The following is a 23,484-nucleotide window of genomic DNA, read 5'->3' as shown; positions in this document are numbered from 1 at the left end:
CGCATGTTGGGGAACTTAAAATAAGTTTGAGGTATCCCCATTGGACCATTGAATTTGTTTGACCGTAAAATGAGGACCTCTAAATTTGGAAGATGTCCCACCCAAAATGGAAATCTATCAATGAATTGGTTATCACTAAGATCAAGGATCTTTAGCATCGAACACTTGGCCATCGATCTTGGTAAATGCCCTTGGAATTTGTTTTGACTTAAATTTATTACCCTCAAACTTCCTCTCATCCAACTTTCTGGAATGCTTCCTTGAAATTTGTTCATTCGCAGATCAAGTACCGATAGATAAACAGCAAAGTTGTCCAAGCATCGAGGAAGTGAACCAGTTAAGCTGTTATTAGCCAAATTAAGGAATAGAAGAGAACTCAAATTGCAAAACAATTCTGGTATATTTCCGGTCAATAAGTTGTTTGAAATATAAAAAAACCGAGTTCTGCCTGATGGAATAGGAAGTGATCCTTGGAGCAAATTGGACTTGAGGTCAAGAAATTCTAGAGAAGTCCCTGAAAGAATAATTGGATGTTGACCAAAGCTTGTGAGAAAGTTGTAGGAAAGATCAAGAACTCCTAGAGTTGATGGGCTTGTGTTCCACATCCATTCTGGGACTTGGCCATGAATCTTGTTGTGGGACAAATTCAAATACTCCAGTACATGTTGGTTTCTTAGGAAATTCGGAAACTCGCTCAAGTTGCACGAAGAAAATCCTAAAACTCGAAAATTGTGAAGAGTTGAATTGGCAATATTGGTTTCTTTAGTAAGTAACGACAATTGATTACCAGAAATATCCAATGTAGTTAAATATTTGAGCTTAACAAACAGGTTAAAATCCACAATGTTGTTAAGGTAGTTGTCAGAAAGATCAAGAAATTCAAGATTCTTGAGGTTGGAAAATGAGTTTGAAATTTGACCATGAAACTTGTTGGCTGCAAGATTCAAGACAAATAATTGTGTGAGGTTCATAGGCCCAAAAATAACTGTACCAGCTAAGTTATTGTTGCTCAGGTCAAGGGAGTTCAATCGTGTCGCATTCATAAGCTCGAAATGCATTTCACCACTCAAAAGATTATGGCGTAGATCAACCCTACTCAGTTGTGGCAAGTTTAAAAGGCTAAAAGGGACTGAACCTGTCAATTGATTGCTGGAAATGACTAGATAAGAGAGTTGAACAAGGTTTCCAAGTGAAGGTGGCACGTTACCCACAAAAGAGTTATATGAAAGGTCAAGAGAAGTGAGTTTAGTGAGGTTACCAAGTGAAGATGGAATGGACCCCGAGAAATTGCAACTCCACGTATCCAACTCTGTCAGAAAGACAAGGTTTCCCATAGAAGCAGGTAGCTCACCCGAGAAACTCGTGTCTGCGAGGATCAATGTCTCAAGCGGACTACTCCATGTAAAGTCAGGCAAATAACCAGTGATGCCTTTATTGCCACCTACGGAAAGAAGCTGTAAATTTGGTAGCTTAAAGATGCCCATTGGAAATTCCCCGTGCAAACCACAAAAACAAAGAGAGAGGAATGTTAAAGAAGACAAATTTGCCAAAATATTTGGCACCGTAGAGCTAATGTTCACCCCTCTCAACCTAAGCTTTTGTAGGCGGGTCAAATTTCCAACTAGGGTTCCGAGGTTGGGCTTTTTGAGTTCCAAATGGGGATACTTAGGAATGTACTCAAAAAAATTGTATTGAGACAAATCAAGGGATGACAAGTATGACAATTGTGAAATTTCAAACGGGATTTGGCCAGAAAATTGAGACCAAGAGAGATTGAGATCCGTTAGTCTTGCAAGATCACCTACTTGGGATGGGATTTGAGAGTGGTTAAAATGATTGAAGGCAAGGTTAAGGCTTTGGAGATGAACAAGGCGAAAAAGGGTACTAGTGGAGTTAATAGAACCAAATAGGCAGCTGCTGCTAAGGTCAAGGCCAATTACGTGACCTGTGCTCTCATCACACTCCACCCCATCCCATGAGCAGCAATCACTTTTGTCTCCTTCTACTTTCCAAGACGCAACCTTTGACAATTAGGAGTTGGATAATAAGGTGAAAAATCAAGAGGATTTTCAGATGCATATGTAAGGATGATAAAGCTTTCCTTGAATTGCAACAAGGCAGAGCTCTCATCACGATGGCACAAGGGTTGCATAGAAGGAGAAGAATGAGTGGGCATAATAAGATGCAACTGTGAAGAGAGAATATTGAAAATGAAGAGAGAAAGCCATGATAAACCCATAATGTTTTGTTTGGATATGCTTGCAATTAGTGAAGCTAGGAGAGAGCTTTCATTTATAGGCTGGAAACACTAGTACTGTTGTTGTAATCAGTCTGATTATAAGATGTTGTTACCGTTTGTCCTCACCGTCCGATACTTCATTTGAGGTTTGTTACTCATGATGATCAGATATATATGGTTCCTCCAATCAAAATCAACGATTAGAGGGATCTAAGATAAGTCATATGTATGTGATGTTTCATGTTTCACACCCAAATACAAAGTCTATAGTCAACCTATCACTCTCTCCACTCTTGACAATATGGTCCTGTGAAGACTTTTAATCAGCTTAATTAGCATTAATTTCCAACTCCGATTTCTTCGGAGTAATCTTCTCTTCGTAAACTACACGGATTAAATGATTCATATTCCTACCTACTTCTTCCTTCAAGTCAATAAAGTTGTTTTATATTGAGAAAAACTTTTGCTAGATAGACTTCCGATCCACCCATGGCGTGATATCTGCTTCGGAGTAATTTTTAATATTATAATTATTAGCAAAAATAAAAATAAAGAAATAAAAACTCAATATAGGAAAGGAGAGCGTCTTGGGTACTGAGGTTGCACAAAAGGTGGCTTTTGTGCCATCAATTAAAAGGCGACACTTAAGTCAATCTTATCAAACTTAATTTTAGAAAAAAAAAAAAGAAAAAAAAATCCCTGATGCACCAGATTATACCAAGTTTGAGGAAATAAAAACTTCAAAAATTAATTAAAAAAAAAAACTAGGGCAGCCACCACAAGTGCGCCCAGCAGGTGGCCGCGCAAGCCATCCCCCACCTAGGGAGAGAGTTTCGGCAGAGAAAGATCCGACCGAAAGAGAGATCCAAGCCACAAGGGGTAACTCGCGGCCATCCCCCAAGCCACAGGGGGTGGCTAGCGGCCACCCCTGATGGCCGGCCACCACCCCTCTCCATTGCAAAACATTTTTTTAAAAAAAAAATTTTAATGATTAAACTTGATATAATCATGAGGTGATTTAGTTTTATTTTGGTAATGTGTTCCATGTTAATGTGTCAGATGGTGAATAGTGGGCATAAAAGAGCACTTTTGTGCAACCTCCTTATCTAAGTTATTCTCATAGGAAAGTTAAATCTCACGTATCCATCTCACACAATTTTCAAGTTTTCTCTTAGGATGTGTTTGAATGTGTGTTTGAAAGGTTTAAAAGTGCGTTTAACACTTAAAAATTTCGTTTGAAAAAAAAAAGTATCAGTTTGATAAAAAAAATTGAAAACTCTTTTAAAGGTCCAAAAAGCCTAAAAATAGTCAAAACGCACTTTTGACAAGAGCTTCAAAATAAAGTTTTTACCAAAAAGCATTTTTTGACTTAAAAATTTTATTTTCAAACACAATCTCAATCATGCTCTTAATAAATTACGCATATTAAGTCACTGTACGTTTTATAATTATTGAACACATTTTTTTTTTGGCACTGTTTACAAGGTGAAACCATAAATAAGAAAAATAAAAACAAAAAAGATAATACCTAGAGCTCTTTGATTAATGATTGGTGTAAATATGAAATGTTATGTCAGTTGTTCTCATGGTCTTATTAGGATTTTATTTTCTAAAAAAAATATTTATATCATCATTTTTTTTACTTTTTTTTTTTTTTTTGCTGCCATTTTGGTGGTTTTATGGGATAAAATTAGTATCCTTAATTCCTAGTTCCTCCTATTCCATAAATCTTGAAAACCTGTAAAAAGACCCGAGTTAAATAAGGCCCATTTTCTCAAAAGCCCAATAACTCAAAAACTAAGATACGTCGTCGTCTCTCTAGCTAGAACAAATTCTCTTCATGATCATATTTCTCTTCCTGAGACAAAATCACTGAAAGTATCGAAAGCACTTCAAAGCAGCTCCAGCTCCCTCATTGGCTTTGATAGTTCTCTTCTCTATCTTTCAGATACCCATAGGCCATAGCCCAATCTAACCCTGCAAAATTTGATATCATCACATCAACCAAACCGAAAAAAAAATAAAAAATAAAAAATAAAATGAAACAAAAGCAACATGCATGAGCATTCATTTGATATTAATGGCATAGACTTGGTGCATGCAAAAAGCTCCAAATAAATTTACTCGCCAGAAGCCACTACCTCAACCTAATACACGTCTCTTTTTTTTTTCTGTCAAATTAATTAGAAAGTTGAAAATGCATACTCTGACAAAATCTTCAACGGCTACTTCCCACCACCTCATCTCAATCCAAATGTTCAAGAGCCAAAATTCATAATAGATAAGGGTGGACATCCATCTCTTCTGGCCGCTTGGTAATTAATTTCCTTCCTCGATCTATATATATATATATATATTCTCAAATACAAATTTCTTGAGATCTATAACGTATGGATAGCTATCTACCTATGACGTCTTTAATTGCTCTTTATAAATATTAGACTCAAAATAAATGGTGATGGATTGCGTACGTCCTTCTGCATGAATATCCACGTGTTCGAAACAACCTAGCCACGTTGTCTCAATACCCTGCTGACATTTAGACGAGTACGTGAATGTAAAGGAGGGAGAGTGATCGACATGAGTGGTTAGTAGTTGGCGACATAATTTTGGCCTAACAAGTCAGCTGAATTGGCCTTTCATTACTGGACCCCCACCTTTGACGCCTCAATTGGACTTGGACTGATCAATTTTGCTTCAGGACAACAGTTGGATATATATATATATATATATATATATATATATATATATATATATATATATATATATATATGTGTGTGTGTGTGTGTGTGTGTAGTTCGTCTAATTGAGAAAATAAAAATAAATAAATAAGAAAGACATGAGCTCCATTGCATGGATTTGGATTATACATCTATATAAATTACATGCAATATACAGGAAGTTAATATATATGAGAGGACACGTCACACGTGAGTCGTCCCACATCTGTTTAGACACTAATACAGTGATCGAAACATGTCCAAGCACCCAAGCAAGTAAAAGGCTCTCTCACATTGACTATATGTGTTGTATGCGATACGTACAATACGTACAATTAATTGCACCTGGTTGGGATCCCCCATAATGCTAGTGCATGCGTGCCGAACTCTCAACTTGACTTGCCATCAATCTACATATCTATCAAAGCTCTAGATCTCCTTAGAAAAAAAAAAAACAAAACAAATTCTAGAGATATAGTACTAAACGACACCACATTTATGTACAGTGTTGTCTAGCTTACACTCTTTACAGTAGTTTATCTTTTAGTACTATACCCCTCCAGCACTATATAAAGACCATGCATGGAGAGACTTGGTATTCACATCCTTCTCAAATCTTTCTTATGAGATTTATGAGAAACCTTTCACCAAGAAAAATGAATTCCAGAATTTTTATTTTCTTAGGTCTTCTTTTGGCTGTCTTTCTTCTCGTTTCTTCAGATGTAGTGGAAGCAGAGACATCCAACGATGAGAAGAAACGTACGTTGCAATAACCCGACCCCCTACTACTGTTTAATATGTTCTCCTTTTTTTTCTATTCAATCCCTTTATTTGCCTCATAATGATGTTATTCCTTTCCATGAGACACTTCATTCTTTACGAATTTCAGTTTTATTTTAGTTTATTTTTCCTCTTAACTGAGATGTTACAAATGGATTTCTTGTTTGAGGCATATACATGCGATCCTGCGCGTCTAAGGGGAAGAAATTGTAGTGTTTTTCTTTAATTTTGTGCCATGATAAGGTTGCAAATGGATTTATTGTTTACATGTTTAATCACATTAAGGTTGAAGATCCATGGTGCGGTGACGACGGTTAATTATTTTTCAACCTCCTCATTAATTCTAACTTTACAATTAACACTGCATGCAGAAAAACCGAGCAAAGTAGACATAAAGGATGCCTTACATGGTGGTCGTAAGGGTAAAGCGGGTGGTGGTGGTGAAGAAGACAGTACTGTTGAAGTAAATTATCATGGTGGCGGTGGTCATCATGGTGGTGGACATCATGGTGGTGGTCATCATGGAGGTGGTGGAGGAGGTGGTGGTGAAGAAGACAGTACTGTTGAAGTAAATTATCATGGTGGCGGTGGACATCATGGTGGTGGACATCATGGTGGTGGTCATCATGGAGGTGGTGGAGGAGGTGGTGGTGGTGAAGAAGACAGTACTGTTGAAGTAAATTATCATGGTGGCGGTGGTCATCATGGTGGTGGACATCATGGTGGTGGTCATCATGGAGGTGGTGGAGGAGGTGGTGGTGAAGAAGACAGTACTGTTGGAGTGAATTATTATGGTGGTGGCGGTCATCATGGTGGTGGACATCATGGTGGTGGTCATCATGGAGGTGGTGGAGGAGGTGGTGGTGGACATCATGGTGGTGGTGGAGGTGGTGGTGAAGAAGATAGCACTGTTGGAGTAAATTATTATGGTGGTGGCGGCGGTCATCATGGCGGTGGCGGTGGTTATGGTGGTGGTGGTGGTGGTGGTGGTTATGGTGGTGGTGGTCATCATGGTGGTGGTGGTGGTGGTTATGGCGGTGGCGGTGGCGGTTATGGCGGTGGGTGCAAGTATAAAAGATGTTGTGGTGGTTACGGCCATTATGGAGGTTGCCAAAGGTGGTGCTGCTATGCAAGTGAGCCTCAAGAGAAGGCAACTGAAGTCAAGCCCTAAAAGAAGTAAAGCTAATAAATATGTAATATAATGAATAAATTGCAGGCATGGATGGGGTTCTATATTCCAAAATGTGCATGCCTTAGCTATGGAGATCATCTATAAAGCTGAACCGGCCTCTTGGGACACTAGTCCTTGTAGCTTTTGTATCATCTTCTTGTACCTTTTGTATCGTGCCATGACTATATACATATGAATGATAATATATAACTTTTGTGCCTTAATTAATTAAACAAGTCCCCCAAGTGTATATATATATCCCTTATGATATCCCTTATGAACAAGGGACGAAACAATGATCAGTTTCATCATATTGATGAAATAAAGGAATTGGTGGAAGTTTCCTATCAGACTGATCAACGGCACCGAGTATGGTGTGTCATACAGAAGTAAGAGAGTTAATTTGACCGATGCAGACCAAATGAGCAAGACTTAAAACTTACAAAAAATGGTTAAATGCATTTTCAATACATGTAGTTTGCACTAAAATTAAATAGTCACTTGAGTTTTTAAAAAGGTCACAAATAGTATATGTAGTAATTAAGCAAATAAATCCAAAGACCATAGGGTGGCTTGGCCACCCTCAAACAGGCTGGTATGGGAGTGGCTCGGCCACCCCCAGACCGACTGGTATAGGGGTGGCCGAACCACCCCCATGGCTCTTAGTGGTAGTTCAGCCACCCCCAAAGGCCAAATTCTTAATTTGTTCTTTTTTTTGGCCTTGGGGGTGGTTCAGCCACCCCCTAGGCCAAACGGGGTGGCCGGCCACCCCAACTCTCCTTTTTTCTTTTTCTTTTTTTTTGTTTTTTTTTCGGTTTTTTTTTTATTTTTAAATATAACGTGGCACCTAAAAACTCAAGTACCACGGTACATGGCGCCTTGAAAGGCGCTTTGCTAAAAAACTAACAAAATATTGACGGAAGTTCCAAGTGGGTTTTTTTGCTTACACTACAAGTATCATTTGTAATATTTTTGAAAACCCAAATGGTTATTTGATTTTGGTGCAAACCACATATACTGAAAATATATTTAACCCCTAAAAAAAAATGAGCAAGTCAAATATATATATTTTAGGCTTAAAAAATTAAGTTTATCCTGTTAAAATTAAGTTTGGACCCTCATTTATATTTTAAGTTTTTAACATTTAAAGGAGAAATTCTGTCGGGTAGATGGTTTGTCGGGCCTCCATCTGGATAGAGACTGGGCCTAGCTAGCTTAGTAGCCCCAATTTGCTATGGTTGGGTTCCTAGCATATATAGTAGAATTAATGCACATCTTTTTATTTCCTTTCTTGGACCCAAAAGAGTGTGTTTTTGTTAATAGTTAATTTATAGGGTGTTTTTTTAGTAAATGTCTTTTGTTTTAGGTTATTTTTATTAATAATTTTATAAAAGGAAAAAAGAAAATGTTAGCAAATTAAAGAGCCGCCAACGGCTAACCACTCTCTCTCTAGGGTGGTCTTGCCGGCGAATTAATGGGCCTAGACGAGGACAAGATTCCCTCTAACCACTCTCCCTCTCTCTGAGGTGGGGATTTGCACCGACCCATATAAAATTCAATGGAGGGACGACAAATTGAAGCAGATTAGGTCAAATCTCCACCACAGCCGGCTCGTATTTGCCGGTCAAACATCATTTCTTAATTTCCATTGTTTAGGATTCATGTCGAGCCGGGCTTCTCGGGTCAGCCTTGTCATGTTCCATTGTTGTCATGCACTGAGGTCACACACATCCACACCTACACGCAACAGAATTCTTCGACAATTGACATCAAAATCTTGAATATATATATAAAAGATGGAAAAAAAAATTATATATGAGAACCTTTTCTAATTTTGATACGTAAGGAAGAAAGAATAAGAGAATCTAAGAAAATGTTATCAAATATTAGTTGGGTAGCAGTCTATTTAGTTAAACTGTGTACACAAAAATTAATACATTTAGACACTTTTAAAGCATTCTAACTTAAAAAAGAAGAAAGTTGGAGGATAATGTCAAATACAATATATCTTGAATATATATTCATAAAAAAATAAAAATAAAAAGGGGGGTAAGGTGTCTACCATATAGGTTTTCAGATGTGCTCGAGTCAACATTAATGTCATCATGGTTTATGTAATGTTCAGCAGTATGGGTGTGTTGTATCAATAGTCATGAGATGATCATGGAAACATGAGGCACCATAATATATTTATACATTTATATCTCTCGAACAGTAAAAGTTAGCATATTATATACATTGAATCTGTATTATAGGTCAACCGTATTGGTAACTCCATCACAAGGCACCGTAAACATACCTACTATGTCGTCATAACATATATATATATATATATATATATATATATATATATAAACAAGGTACTTCATTTGTAACCAAAAATGTCTCATACTGAAAATTCATCACCAAGTCTGTAACCATAACGTATATAGACTCCGTTTTCAGGGTAGTTATAACTCATACCGAATATCTGTTACCAAGTAATTCATAAATCTCATGACTGGCTAGGATCGATCCTAGCCAGTTATGATAGATCCCGGTTACTATAGAATTGATCTTGGCCCGATTTGGCACCTGTTTTGAATTCTTTCGAGCCCCTAGCACTCAATCAATCATATCCAAATGTCTCTAAATGCCCTATAACTTACTAAATTAATGTGTAGCTTATTTATTAATACTTGTTACATTTTTTTTAATTAATTGTTTTATTTTTCTCTAATGAATGAGCTACACATCAGTTTAGTAAGCCTATGTTAGTAAAAGAGTTAGTACTCCTAGTGTTTCTCATATACTTATTCAACCGTGCAAAATTTGGTAGCATCAATATGTGTTTTAATTTATTAATTATGATATGGCTTTTTTTTTCAACTTGTGCAGAGTGTTGCATTATTCAAAAAAGCATATCAATTACTAATATTTACTGCCACATTATCATAATTGTATAACACGTAGTATAAAAATTTACTAAATATCATTTTTCTAATTTTTAATTTTTAATTTTAATTTAATTTTATTATTATTATTATTATTATTATTATTATTTTCAGTTCTTCCTTTACTACCTCTCTGAAATGTTTAATAATGTCTAAAAGTTTGCTGCATATCCACCGAATTAAATTGGCGGTCCACATCATTGGGAAATTAGAACAACCCGTTTCGGTGACAATTTATTCCTTCATCATCAATCATCATCATCGTCATCCGTATTATCATCATCATTATGATTGCTACCATATATTGCCATCAAAACTTTAATACAACTAATTTATGGACTCTTTATTTTTGGCAACCAAGTAGCTACATGCTCTTTTTTGGCCAATTAATTAAGTGAGGCCATCTCGTTGCATGTGAATTAATTTATATATGTCTCAATTCATTTTATTTTATTTTTTGAAATAAAGTCTCAAATTATTACCTATTGGATTGGGTTCTCTCTATTTTCATTTGAAATTGAGAGGAACCATTTTTTTTTTTTTGTTCAAATTGGATTTTACAGCATCTAACGGTGTACATGGTGTCACACAAGGACGGAAGGATAGGGGGCCGCTATAGGCCTACCCATGCCAATCTTTGCCTCCGTCCCTGATGCCACATCATTTAAAAACTTTAAATAACACGGCAATGAAGACTATATATATAGTTAGATATGTAAAATCTAATATAAACCATATATAAATTATTCATTTCCATTTCACTTGAAATGAAAAAGGATCATTTTCCAATTTGGGATGGTTTGCCACCTCTTTTAATAGCCGGTTTGAGCAGTTCGGCCACACTAACAGCTACCTCAAATCACCCTTTATTTCTTTCTTTTTATTGTTTCGTTAATTCAAAATGAAGGCCTAAATAAAAGGTATTGAAACCCTTGCAAAACCCTCAATCCAGATTCTTTACATTTTATACCAACTTTGTCAATGATTAGGACCGCACATTGTGCTATAAATATGTTTTCTAAACTAATTAATCCATCACTTCCTCAAATTTGACTTATTCGCGCATGGGGACACTATATATTTTTTTTTCAATGGTGCTAAACCACAAAATGGCGTAGCCTAATAAAGTCCACACGAATTGTTTTAACTACCGATCCTATCTTTAATTAAGTTAAATTATCGACACAAAATCTATAAATCGGATAAATTGATGTGAAGTTTTTTAATTTTTATTTGTCAGGGAGTGTTAAGAAACGTCTCAATTATGAAAAAGACTTCCATGTGGTACATAATTCTATATATATATATATATATATATAAAAATAGACAAATATTTGGATAAGAGAAACGAAAGTGTGCAAGTCATCATATTTGTGTCATGGAACATTGGGCGTATATTAGGATGAGAGTTTGACTCTTAAAATTGGAATCTTCAACCCTATTAGTATTAGTTATTTAAGGTCTTACTGATGCTTGACAGGGTAGGTCAAACTATGGTTTAGTACCATATAGGTCTCTCTTGTGAGGCTCTCAACGTGCAGGTACTGCTGCTTATCTTAAGACTATACATTGTTCAAATTAGAATTATGAGTTGAGTTGGACTTGATTTGATTTACATAGACAAAATTAATAAAACCAGATGTAGTTTTCCTTACTCGGTGTCGGTAATCTATAAAACTATGCATCAATAGTTATAACAATGTACAAGCATCCCAACACGTCATATGTAGGTGCCCATATGCACGAAAAAATGATTTGCCTATATTTTTCTCATACTCTCTTACAAATTCATAGATCAACCATTAGATTTGTAGAGTTCACATGGATCCACAAATCTAATAGTTGATTTGTAAGATCAGATGAAAATAAATATTAACACCAATCATTTATCTTATTATTTTTATCTGCACTTTCTAGGCACCCGAATAAGGGTTTTTCTTCTTCTTATTTTTTTAGTGTTTGTTGATTGCTAACCTATCAATTTGCCATACATAGTCCCCCCAAACTTCCAAATTGTTGCACTTCGACCATTGTGATTTTTTTTTCTAAAATACCCCAATCCCAAGTTAAAGAAAAAAAAAAGTCAATAGTCGAATTGCAACAATTTAAAAGTTTGGGGGGTAAAGTGTCACTTTTTAAACATTAAAGTTAAAAGTGCTAATAGATTGATAGTTCAAGAAGATAAAGTATATTTTCTCCCAAAAAATTTGATCGATCACCACCAGACCACACTCATATTGTTCTCCCTATTTTTACATTTTTTTTGCCTTGAACAATTTGACATTAAGCATAATTAATCTAAAATTCACCTAAAAAAACCTACTCATAATGTGATTTGACTGCGCCGTTGCATATAATTAGTTAAGGAGTGCAAATTTAAATATAAATTTATAAGATGCTCACTATTATAATCACACCACATGCATCAAGCAAGCACACTATACTGTTCACCAATAAATAACCTAAATCATAGGGCCGCTGCAATCATTGATAGTACCAATCTACAGTCGTTTCGCATTATACCATCAATTATTTCCAAAACTTTAATTCGAAACTGGAGGACAGATCATACCTAAGTTTATGAAAAATCATAGAGATCGAGCTAGGTATCACAATTTGTCCAATTATATATATAATATATTTTGGAATATATCTAACATCCAACAATTATAATTATTACATAAATAATGCTAGATACTATAAAATCTAATATATAATAAGTTTGATTTTATCTCATAACTTTTTTCTTAGATCATTATTTGAACAAAGTTTTTCTCTGGACAGTTAAATTACCAATTGGATAATTTAATTTAAATGAAGAGTAAATTGACGGAGTCAAGATTCGACGATCTAGGACCTTTGGCTCTGATACTATGTTAAATCATCAGTTATCTTAAAAACTTATAGGAATTGATAAATTTAATTATTAGTTTAACATAGACAAGGTTAGAGAGAATTTCGATTCAATCCGTCTATTAAACTAACATATGTTCAACATGCATATATTTCTCACACACCATCATTTTAAAACATGCATATAAAAATTACATTTATTTAATTTGGACATATATTAGTTTATTAAACTAAATTTTAAAAAGAAAAAAAAAAATCTTGAACCTAATTTAGAAAAAAAAAATGTCCTAATTATTTTATCTAGGAACTTGGCCTTACATTGTTTCGTAAATGAGTAATGTTATATTGATGTAGTACTGTCAATCAACTTTAAATTTCTCTGTCTAAACAAGGACTAATGGGAACAGTACATTAACAAAATGAGATTAAAAAAATAAGATACAAGTAAAGGGTTTAGCATTATTTTTCTTCATAAATTAAGGCTAATATAAATATGTTTAGAGAGAAAAAGAAAAAAGAAATTAGGGATACGTAGAGAAAAGTCATTTTGGTCAAATCATTGGGCCCTAAAATCATTGACTGTTGTTGGGAGGAAGACAAAGAGAACACCCCAACGTGTGAAACAAAAAGCCCTCGTGTTCTTGGCCCACCGTTGAGAAAATTAAACCCTCTTTAAAAACATCATCAACGGGAAATGCTCGTCATCTTCTTGGGAACACCTTTCATCTTCCCTCTCTCTCTCTCTCTCTCTCTCTCTCTCTCACCCTTTTTATATTCTTCGATCTCCTTTTCCATTGAATCCATCCAACACACTCTTCTTCTATTCTATCAGTTTGGTTTTTTCCTTCTTCCGTTTTGATAGCAACGAGGAGCTAGCTAGCACAAGTAGTACTTATGAAGAAGAAGAAGAAGAAGAAGAAGTATGATGATGATGATGATGATGAAGAAACGTGTCGTCCATGTTACATTAATATCTTCGGAGTTTCCTAAAGACTTTTTGAAACTCATTTGTTGGTCTCTCTCGCCAACAGATTTGGTTATCATGATGAGGAGCTTGTTTCCGGTGAAGAATTCATCGGCGGCGTACATGGGAAAGCCAGGCATTTTGTTCTTGTTCTTCTTGTTTTCTTCTTGTTTAATTATTCAATATGTTTCTTTTTGGGTTTTATATATAGAAATGGGGTGGGTAAACTGTTCTTAGAACTTTGATGGAGATAATGAAACAAGATTTGGCTGGTTTTTCCAGGTATATGTTGTGGATCTTAATTACCATGTTTCTCAACTCTTTCAGCATCATAAAAGTTCATGAATGTTTGCTGCAAAAAGGGGTTTACAATAAATAATCTCTAATTGTCGTCTGAGATCTAAGATCTTCATTACCATGATTGAACACTCACAACCTAAGGCGTAAGAAAATTTATTACCATTATATATATATATATATATATATATATATATATATATATATATGTGTGTGTGTGTGTGTGTGTGTGTGTGTGTGTGTGTGTGTCATGTTGGTAGTCATGAAAGCTAAGAATTCATTTGGTTCTACCATTTCGGAATATAAAATTACAAAAAGTACATCGTTTAGACTACATTTTTAAAACCATGTGGTTTGAAAACATAGAAAAAATTATATTGGGAAAAATTGTGATGTGCTTATATAAACATCTCAATATATACGCATACCCTAAATATCTACTTGGTGGTTTTAAATTTGAACGTGGAGTATTTAATTGAAACGAGGTGAATTGATTGAATCAGGGTTCGAACTCATTTTCTTTGACTTTGATATTCTGTTAAACTACCATTTATCCTAAAAACTTAAACTGATAAGAAAGAGATAAATTTAATCATTAAATCAATACTTCAACAAAACTCAACTGAAGAAAAACAGTCTTAAATAAAGTTTTTCTTCGAACTAAATTGAAAGACATATTGCCAAATATTAGCAATTATGAAATAAATTTATGTGGAATGTTATTTTACCATATACCTAGTCCAAATTTGTCCTACACTATTGTTTGGTAAAGTGGCAAATCAATCGGCAAATTTAAACATATTTTGTTGCATTTATATCATCAGCAACGTCACATTCATTGCTTAGAACTTTTACCCACTACCGTACTAGATTCAATTCACGGTCTAAATTGAATTTTATTGTGTTTAATAATATACATAATGCTACATCATCAAATATAAATCTGTAAAATTTAGTTTAAATCATAAAATATACTAGCATATACTATTTTTCTCTACAGCATGATTTTTAATCTTCTCAGTTGATGATGGTAGGTGGCAGCCCGTGAATGTGAATCGAAATCACATATATATCATAAAGTTTTAATAAAAATGTACGTTTCATATATATATATATTTGGTGAACTCATTCTATCGAAGCCATAAAATGGTTCCTTTTGATTATAATTAATTATTGCTAGAGGAGCTGTATCTATCCAAATTTTGAAACTGACATTAAAATTATTATGCTCTAATTGCAACAACATCTATCTATGGCCAATAATTGGACCCTTGAATTATAATTATATATATATATATATATAGAGAGAGAGAGAGAGAGAGAGAGGGTTATCTTAAATGTATCTTCTTCATTGGTTTCACTTAACTACATACCAGCTATTTATATTTCTTCAATTTTCTTGAGAGGTATTACGTAAATGTTAAGTAATAATTAAGGAGTAGTTATGTATACCCTTCGTGCTCATTTACGATACAAGAAGACACAGAATATGATGTTTCTATTTCAAGTGAAATGCATATGAGCTATTTCATGGTCGAGTATAATTTGTAAATATATAATTATACTTGGTAAAATAGAGAGATATTGCTCATGTTCATTAACTTATAATATTTGAATATTGTTATAATTAATAATTAAAGATAATTCACCTTTATTGGAGGCCAGTTTAGATTCGTTAAATCATCACTTATTTCAAAAATTTAAAGTCATTCTCACATATGAGTTCAAACTTTCTCTTAACAAATGATCAAACTAAACACGTAAAATATTTAACTTAAATGAATGACGAATTGTATTGTCAAATTTTTAAAATAAATAGTAATTTAATGAGATTCAACCTATATATATTGGGAATATGAATATATATATATATGTATAATGAGTAGGTTAATTAACATTAATTAATCCACTTATATAATTAAAAAAAAGTAAAAAAACATTAGAGTTAACCCCCTATGTTTGGTTGAATCAGGTGTGAACAGGCGGGTCTAAACCCAGGAATCCGTCAAAATGTAGTAGCTAGGGTAGTTAAAATAGACCTAAATGGTCAAAATTTGATGGTGTCATGGTGGTGTGAAGAACATTTGACTCACAAAGCAATCACAAAATTTGAGGTTGCTTTGTGTTCTGCGTGTAACATACGGAGCCTGTTGGGGTTTATTTTTAATTAGTAAAGAATTAAAGGATAGGTAGATTAGGTTCGGGAATACACGATTTGTTTTGTAAACCGTGTCGGAGGGAAGACCTTTCAAAATTATACGCCTTGCATTGCGCCCCAGGCTCACTTGTTGACTTTCATTTATGCCTTACTTTCTTCTCCTACCTTTTTTTTTTTTTTTTTTTTAACTCTCTTCCTTAATCTGCCCTTTATTCTTTAAAAAAAAAAAAAAACTAAAATTTACACTTTTATCTTGTTGTTATTTTATTTTATTGGCATGATAAAACGTCTATAAAGTGAGATAGTAATAAAATAATTTATCTTGTTTTTCTACGCTCGCTATATACTTTCATAATATTATATATGTTTTGCCTTCTTAGTTTTTCATATCAATATTGGATATGTGGGTTACATGACAAAGAGTCTATTTGGAATTGGGTTTAAGAAATAGAGTTTTCAAGTTAAAAAGAGCTTTTAGATAAAAATTTCATTTTTAAGCTTTAGCCAAAAGTCTTTTTCAGCCATTTTTAAACTTTTTGGACTCTTAAAAGTGTTTTTTAATTTTTTTACTAAACGAGTACTTTTTTCTTCAAATTGACTTTTTGAGTGTTAAAAATATTTTTAGGTCCTTCAAACCCAATCTCAAACAGGTCCTAAATACTTTCCATACTAATGAAAATGGAAATTGACATCAAACTATTGGTTCTATTATTAAGATTTTAACAGCACATGGTTAGGTAAAGATGAGATAATTCTTAAAGTGTGTGTTGCTTTAAAGAGAAATGTTAGTTTATATAATAATAATAATAAAAAAATACTGAAATACATGTAATAAACACTAACTCTAAGAACAAATGTAATAGAGTAGATTGAAAGAAAAGAAAAGAATACAGTTTTGAGGGAATTTTTTTCAACTCACTCTAATAAATATTGTTGATCAGATAAATAATGATTTAAAATTGTATCAGAATAAGAGCCTTGAGTTCAAACCCAACTTCACAATTAAATATTTTATGTGTGAACTCCGATCACTTGTTGAAAAGAAATTTGAGCACACATAAAATCAATAATAATATATCGATCAAACTATTAAATTTATAATTTTTTTGGTGTACCTAAACTTTGAAAACAAATAATAATTTATTATACATCCACCCGTTTAAATCATGATCCACAAAATATAAAAATATTAATTGTTCCTCTTATCTTTGTATATAAGTTTTTGCAGAGAAGGTTACGTAGATGAAGTAATGGGAATGTGATTGTGACTCCCAACTCCCAAGCATTTAAAAAAAGATTTTTACGTACATGAACAAAGTAGTAAAAGGATTCAAACGTACGTACGCTTTGCAGGTTAACACGTACAATTTTCATGACAACATACGAAAGGGAAATGTTTGATTGTTCCCACCTGTACTATGAATTGTACTAACCTTAACCTAACCCCTTTTTTAATGATCGGATCATTTATTTGTCCAATTTTTTGTATCCTTTTTTTTGTATTTTTGCATTGTTTTGTTTTTGTTTTTGTTTTTTTTTATGGTCTAATTGTTGGAGCCAAACCTTTTTAATTTTTGGTTGTATTTCTTTAGAATCCGTATTCTCTCCTCTTTCCGAATCAAGAATGAGAAGAATCATTCCTTGTAACCCATTTTCTTGAATGTAATTAAAAAAATAAAGGTTCGAAATCAAATTATTTTATTTTTAATGTGAGTGTGTTAATCAATAGTTAGATCATAGTCTAGCGGGATAAAATAGGGTAATTTCTATCAATAATCGTTATGTTTAAAATGAGTAATGTTACATACTACACTAATATCTTATAAGTATTATATTATACTAACCTAACAGGGTGTACCAGCTCTTGGATTAGCACTTGTAAAAAAAAGAATAAAAATTAATGATTATTAGATATATCTTGCCATGTCGGCATAGAGTAATACTTGTGGGATATAGTATGAGTAATGCTATTTAGTAAACCGTCATACTACTGAAATAATATGGTAGTGAAAATCAGACCTTGATTTTTTTATTTTTTTACTTTGTAACAAGTGTTGATCTAAAGACTAATTTTGGTTGCCGCATCATCAAACTATACGTATATCAGTCATATAAGCGTCTACTAAATAGCATTACATTTTTAGAAGTGATAAACAATAAGTAATACTAGAAATTACACTATCACATCATTATCCCACCCCTGCTAACGTGACACTACCAATAATCAATCCTGGAATTCATGTTAAAAAAGGAAAAAAATAAAAATAAAAATCAAGAACTTATCGACGTTACTTTATCAGTAGGATAAGATAATAATAAAATAAAATTGTGGTTTGTACCGTTACTCCATAAACAATTATAAGAATCATTGATTATTGTATAATATTAGATATCTTCTGATCTAAGTAGCCCTGGCCTTGTACCTATTGTAAATAATAATAGGTATTTATTTTCTCTATCTTGAAAACTACGTGAGTCCAACACTTCTGCCGATTATTATGTTTGCTGTTTTATTTTCAACCTCGTGTTTTTACTGCGTTACACGACAGTAAATAAATATGGGAAATTCTCACTTCGAATCTTCAACGATAAATATGCCTTGGAATTTTGCACTTCATTCACATTTGTTAAATAGAATATATTTTTATATTTGACATGTTATAACATCTATTCACACACGTGCGTGAAGGATGAGACGTATACGGTACTATATATTACTTTAATCCAAATGTATATTTTTTAAAAAAAATGTTAGGTAAATAAAAAGAATCGCTTACGGACAAATAAAAGCATAAACAAATTCTGGGACTATTGGCAACAGCATATATTGCCCGCTGTTGGGTCCTTTTAGACCTGATCCAGATTCTGTTACTATTTCTGCACTACGATTACCTTTTGGACTTTGTTGTTAGGGTACTCACTCATTTTGTTGTCATTTAATCCTATAACAGTATAACTTGCTTTCCCTTATTTAAAAAAGTTGAACATCTTAAAGCTTAACTCGGCTCGTTAGGCTAATTTATGCTAGTTTATATATTTAAAAATATTATAAGTGTATGTTATATTGTAATAAATTAGTTAGGCTGATTTGGATGGATCCTTAAAATTCCCATCGATTACTGATCCAACGGCTGTGAAACAAAGTTATTGAAATTTGAAGGCTGAGATTAAATGGGGACCAAAAAGTGAAAGCCTAAATATTTCCATATTAAAAAAAGTGCTCCAAAAAAAAAAAAAAAATTCGACCTGTTTATTATTCAAATTTCTTTAGAATTTGAGCCAACCGAGCTCAAACTTGAACTGAGTTCGAGCCGAGCTTGAGCTCATAAAATTATATATAGTTTTACCTATAATATATTTTTTTATATAATTTATTGATACGTGTTTGTAATTGAAAGATATATATATTTTTTTTGTTAGTAACGTATTTTTAATTAAAGGTATTAAAAAACATTTTAGTGGCCGATGTAACATCCAAAACACGAGAGAATGTAGAATATTAAATTGGATCTTTAGTGGGCCCTGCCAATAATCGGAGGCCATGAAAATCCCAGAGTACTAGTAATTATGGCCCTTCTGAGATGAGCTGGATAATTGGGCCTTTTCATAGACCCATTTTAAATACTTATATTCCATTTAACAGCCCAAAATTGTAACGTAGAAATCGTCAAACCAATATAAGCTTGGTCCGACGGCCAAGGCATCCAATGCCACTGGAGTACTGGACCAACAAGTAATCATAAATTACTTCTATGTCGTTTGAAACTCATCACTAAAATTACTAAAGTTATGTCGGGTGTTTGGTTCGGATAGTGTTGAAGTATGTTTATAAAATTATGAGAAATGTTATTTTTCTTTCTCTTGTTTATTTTCCGTCTAACTTCATCCAAATTAGTGGATCTTACTGATCTAATGGCGGATTTGAAAAAGAGTTGGACAAGAAATTGTTGATAAGAGTTTGAGGAGTAGTAAGTCTCTAAAATTAAACGAGTCAGATGATTCAATCATAACTCATTAATTTCATATTGGGGTTTGTGTGATTTGGCAAGTTATATTAAAAATTGTCAACCCTAATTAAACATGTATTTAGATTAAAGTAAAATGGTATAATCATTGCCTTGTTTGGACATGATATTGAAAACATTTTTCTCAAAAATTATTAATAAACAATTTAAACACCTTTTTCAAAACATGCTTTTTTGGATATAAACCAAAAGAATCAAACTTTGGCCCGGATGCTCTGAAAAATGTCCATTTTACAGCTTCCAATCACCAATTGCCACATCAGCTAAATCACAACAATTGCACAGCATTAAACTAGAACCATATTCTATGGATGATAAAAAGAGAACGCAGAAACGGCCATGGCCATGGGTCGTGAGTCTGGCTGTGACCCACGGTTGACCAGACTAGCCACCCACGGCATGGTTCACCTCTCTCTGGCACCGGTTTCCGACCTTTAGGGTGATAAAATTCTTAAATGGTTAACTTTTCATCTCTAATTTTTAGTTTTGAATTAAAAAACGAGTTTTGAGACATTAAAAACGAGTTTTGGGACATTAGAAACGAGTTTTGAGGCGGGTCACGGCGGATACGATGGATTTGAGGCTTAGACCTGTGGGTCACGCCCCACGACGTGGGTTTCTGGCCAGACCCACGATCGTCACGACGATCGTGGGTCTGGCCAGAAACCCATTTTGAAAATCGTTTTGATTTGGTGTGAGTGATCTCAGTTTTATTATTTACATTTTTGTTAAATGGATGAGGTGTAAATGGTGATTGAGTGCTGTAAAATTGGTGGTTTGCAAAGTTCCTGACCATAGGGGCTCTCAAACCAAAATACTTCTTCAAAAAAAAAAAAAAAAAAGTGTTTCTCATCTTTATATTGTATCAAAATATCAAAACCAAAAAACACTTTTTAAAACCGTTACTAAACGTAAAATTGGTCTGATACATCTCCCATAAAACACTTGTCTCATAAAATGTGCATGTGTCATATTAAAAATGAAGTTTAATCTCTAGAAACGGACTAAAACAAACTTGTTTTATATTCAAATTCAATAATAGAATTGGTCTAATACATTGTCCATAAAACATAAACCCCTATTGAAAATCGTCTGAAGATTAAATTTCATATTTCAAGCAACAAAAGTGAATCAGACAGAATTGGTCAAATGAAACAGAAATATAATGATTTCATTTTACTCCAAATCACAACAAGATTAGTTATAATTTATATCGATCTCTAACTTGAGAAAGTAATATATATATGATTTACCAATATAAAGTTTGAAGTTTAACCAAAAGTCTTGATCGATAACTTTTCTTGAAATGAAATCACGAGTAGTTGAACCACTCTGATTTGTTTGATGTGGAAAACAAAACCTACGAGTTTAATTAGAATTATTATTCATAAGGAATAATACACTAAAAAACCTTCTTCTTTTTTTGACCTGAAAAGTGTTTGAATCTTACAAAATTGATGTATCAATCCACGTGACTTATATAACTATTATATAAATTTATTAAATGGTCTGCCTTGCAACATGTAGTCATCACGTGGCGGTAGCTTAGATTACTTGCTACTTGAGAATATGGAGTCGTGGGCTCACGTACCTTAAAAGGAAGACAGAAAAATAATTAAATTTGGTATTTATTATTATTATTATTATTATTATTATTATAAACTATATAATATTTATTTGGTGTGGATCATGTTGGAAACAAAAGGGTGGCTGCTGGGATACACTTGGTCACGTTCAAATGTCCATTTTTAAATTACTAGTTGTTGCCAACTCATGAGGATTAGGTATTGTAGCAAAGTCAAGAACGGTGATATAACTCAGATTAATGCCTACTCAATATTAATCTTCTATTTTTATCTTCATTCACAGATAGGTAATTAGTACTGCTGTAAAAACTACTTTCTTTTTTTTTAATACAAAAAGGCAGTATTTTGATCATTTTAATGTAAAAAAATTAACAATTCAATAAATTAAATTAAGAATTTTTAAATTTTAAAAAGATAATTAATGTAAAAATGAAATAAATTGAAACTGTTAAAAAAAAAAAATTACTGCACCTACGTGAAATTCAGAAAGCCTATGAAAATCATGACAATACTCCTTGTATAACAATGATTGATACTACATGACCACTTTTAGGTAAGACACAGCGATCTGTTACATCACGTACCTGAATGGCTGAATGTCAAAATGTTTGAGTTATTGTCGGTGACAACAATAATGTTTTTTTTTTTTTTTACTGTTTGAATTTTATAGGACTAACAATAATGTCTTTTAACCATTTAAATTATGTGAAATAATATTTTATTTTTATAAGTCTTTGTTGATCTAAATTTTTACCGATACATTGTCGTAATTATATGACAGCTGCATGAGACATAAATTCATTATCGGTCATGGTCAAGCACACCCATATCTGTTCGGAATTGCCTAAAAATTTTAATCCAAATTTCTTAAAAATTGGGCAAAGAATGAGAAAAGAGAGCGTAGAGTTTACCTACTCTCGGAAACCCGAGGTTTCAGACTCATTTCTCTCATGTTTTGCTTAAATTCTTGGAATTAGGACAAAAAATTCTTGGGGTTTGAAATCGGGATCTGAATTTAGATTTTCAATAGTTTGTTGTGGATCTTTATTATTAGCAATCTAAACGTAATAAAAGTATAGAACCCATTTATCTAAACAGGTGGATGGGTGGTCCAGAACCCGTTCGGAGAGATGAGTCCTATAAAAATTTTCTCCCATTTAGTATCAAAATTATTAATAATCGAAAAACAAAATTGTTAGAAATTTATGTCTCGAAAATTGTGCCCATATGAGGGGTGTTGAAATGAAAGATGTGGCAGAATGATAAATGTCTTGGAACCTTTACATGAGTGCAAGAGAAGCCAATAATACAATTGGGTACCACACTATAGTTGTGATCAGCTGTGCCCTACTTCAATGAATTCTCAGGCACTGAGATGATGGTGATCATCTCTTTGCTTGAGTTGTACAGTTGATCTGAATGTATGGTGTCTCTGTCTTTGTACCAAAGGAAAGAAGTTGGTGAAAGAAAGAAAGCACGTGCATGTATATATAGTGATACATCATTAAGATAGGAGGATGATGACCCCCATTGAATACCACCAAGCTCCAAGGCCCCCCCATTTGAGTGTTGTGTTGGTTCTCTCTCTCTCTCTCTCATAGATGGGGTACTAGGTTTAACAAAAGGTGGAGAATATCTTCACTGTGATTTTTGTTTTGTCTTATATGTCAATTATGGTGCCCACTACAAAGTCTTTCAGCAAAGTTTAAAAGAATGAAACTCTTTGAAGGTTCCCTTACCCTACATGGGCTCCGTTTG

The 23,484-nt window shown here is 33.4% G+C and overlaps 2 protein-coding genes across 2 annotated transcripts; one reads left to right on the top strand and one right to left on the bottom strand.

Moving 5' to 3' along the window:
• Positions 1 to 15: 15 nt before the first annotated feature.
• On the bottom strand, positions 16 to 1,484 carry LOC148585199 (uncharacterized). The gene is made up of 3 exons (XM_088516356.1): positions 439 to 1,484; positions 222 to 342; positions 16 to 114 (listed from the first exon to the last, which is right to left on the bottom strand). Exons 1-3 carry the CDS (start codon positions 1,482 to 1,484, stop codon positions 16 to 18), a joined length of 1,266 nt encoding a protein of 421 aa, XP_088372482.1.
• A 4,064-nt stretch (positions 1,485 to 5,548) lies between these two features.
• LOC132180341 (uncharacterized) lies at positions 5,549 to 7,146 on the top strand. The gene is made up of 2 exons (XM_059593136.2): positions 5,549 to 5,718; positions 6,111 to 7,146. Exons 1-2 carry the CDS (start codon positions 5,583 to 5,585, stop codon positions 6,908 to 6,910), a joined length of 936 nt encoding a protein of 311 aa, XP_059449119.2. The 5' UTR covers positions 5,549 to 5,582; the 3' UTR covers positions 6,911 to 7,146.
• The last annotated feature ends 16,338 nt before the right edge of the window (positions 7,147 to 23,484 follow it).

The sequence above is a fragment of the Corylus avellana genome, chromosome 5 (genome assembly GCF_965113065.1).
Source record: "Corylus avellana chromosome 5, dhCorAvel1.hap1.2, whole genome shotgun sequence".
NCBI lineage: Eukaryota > Viridiplantae > Streptophyta > Magnoliopsida > Fagales > Betulaceae > Corylus > Corylus avellana.
Note: the sequence above shows the minus strand (reverse complement) of the source record. Positions and strands in the feature narration are given on the sequence as shown.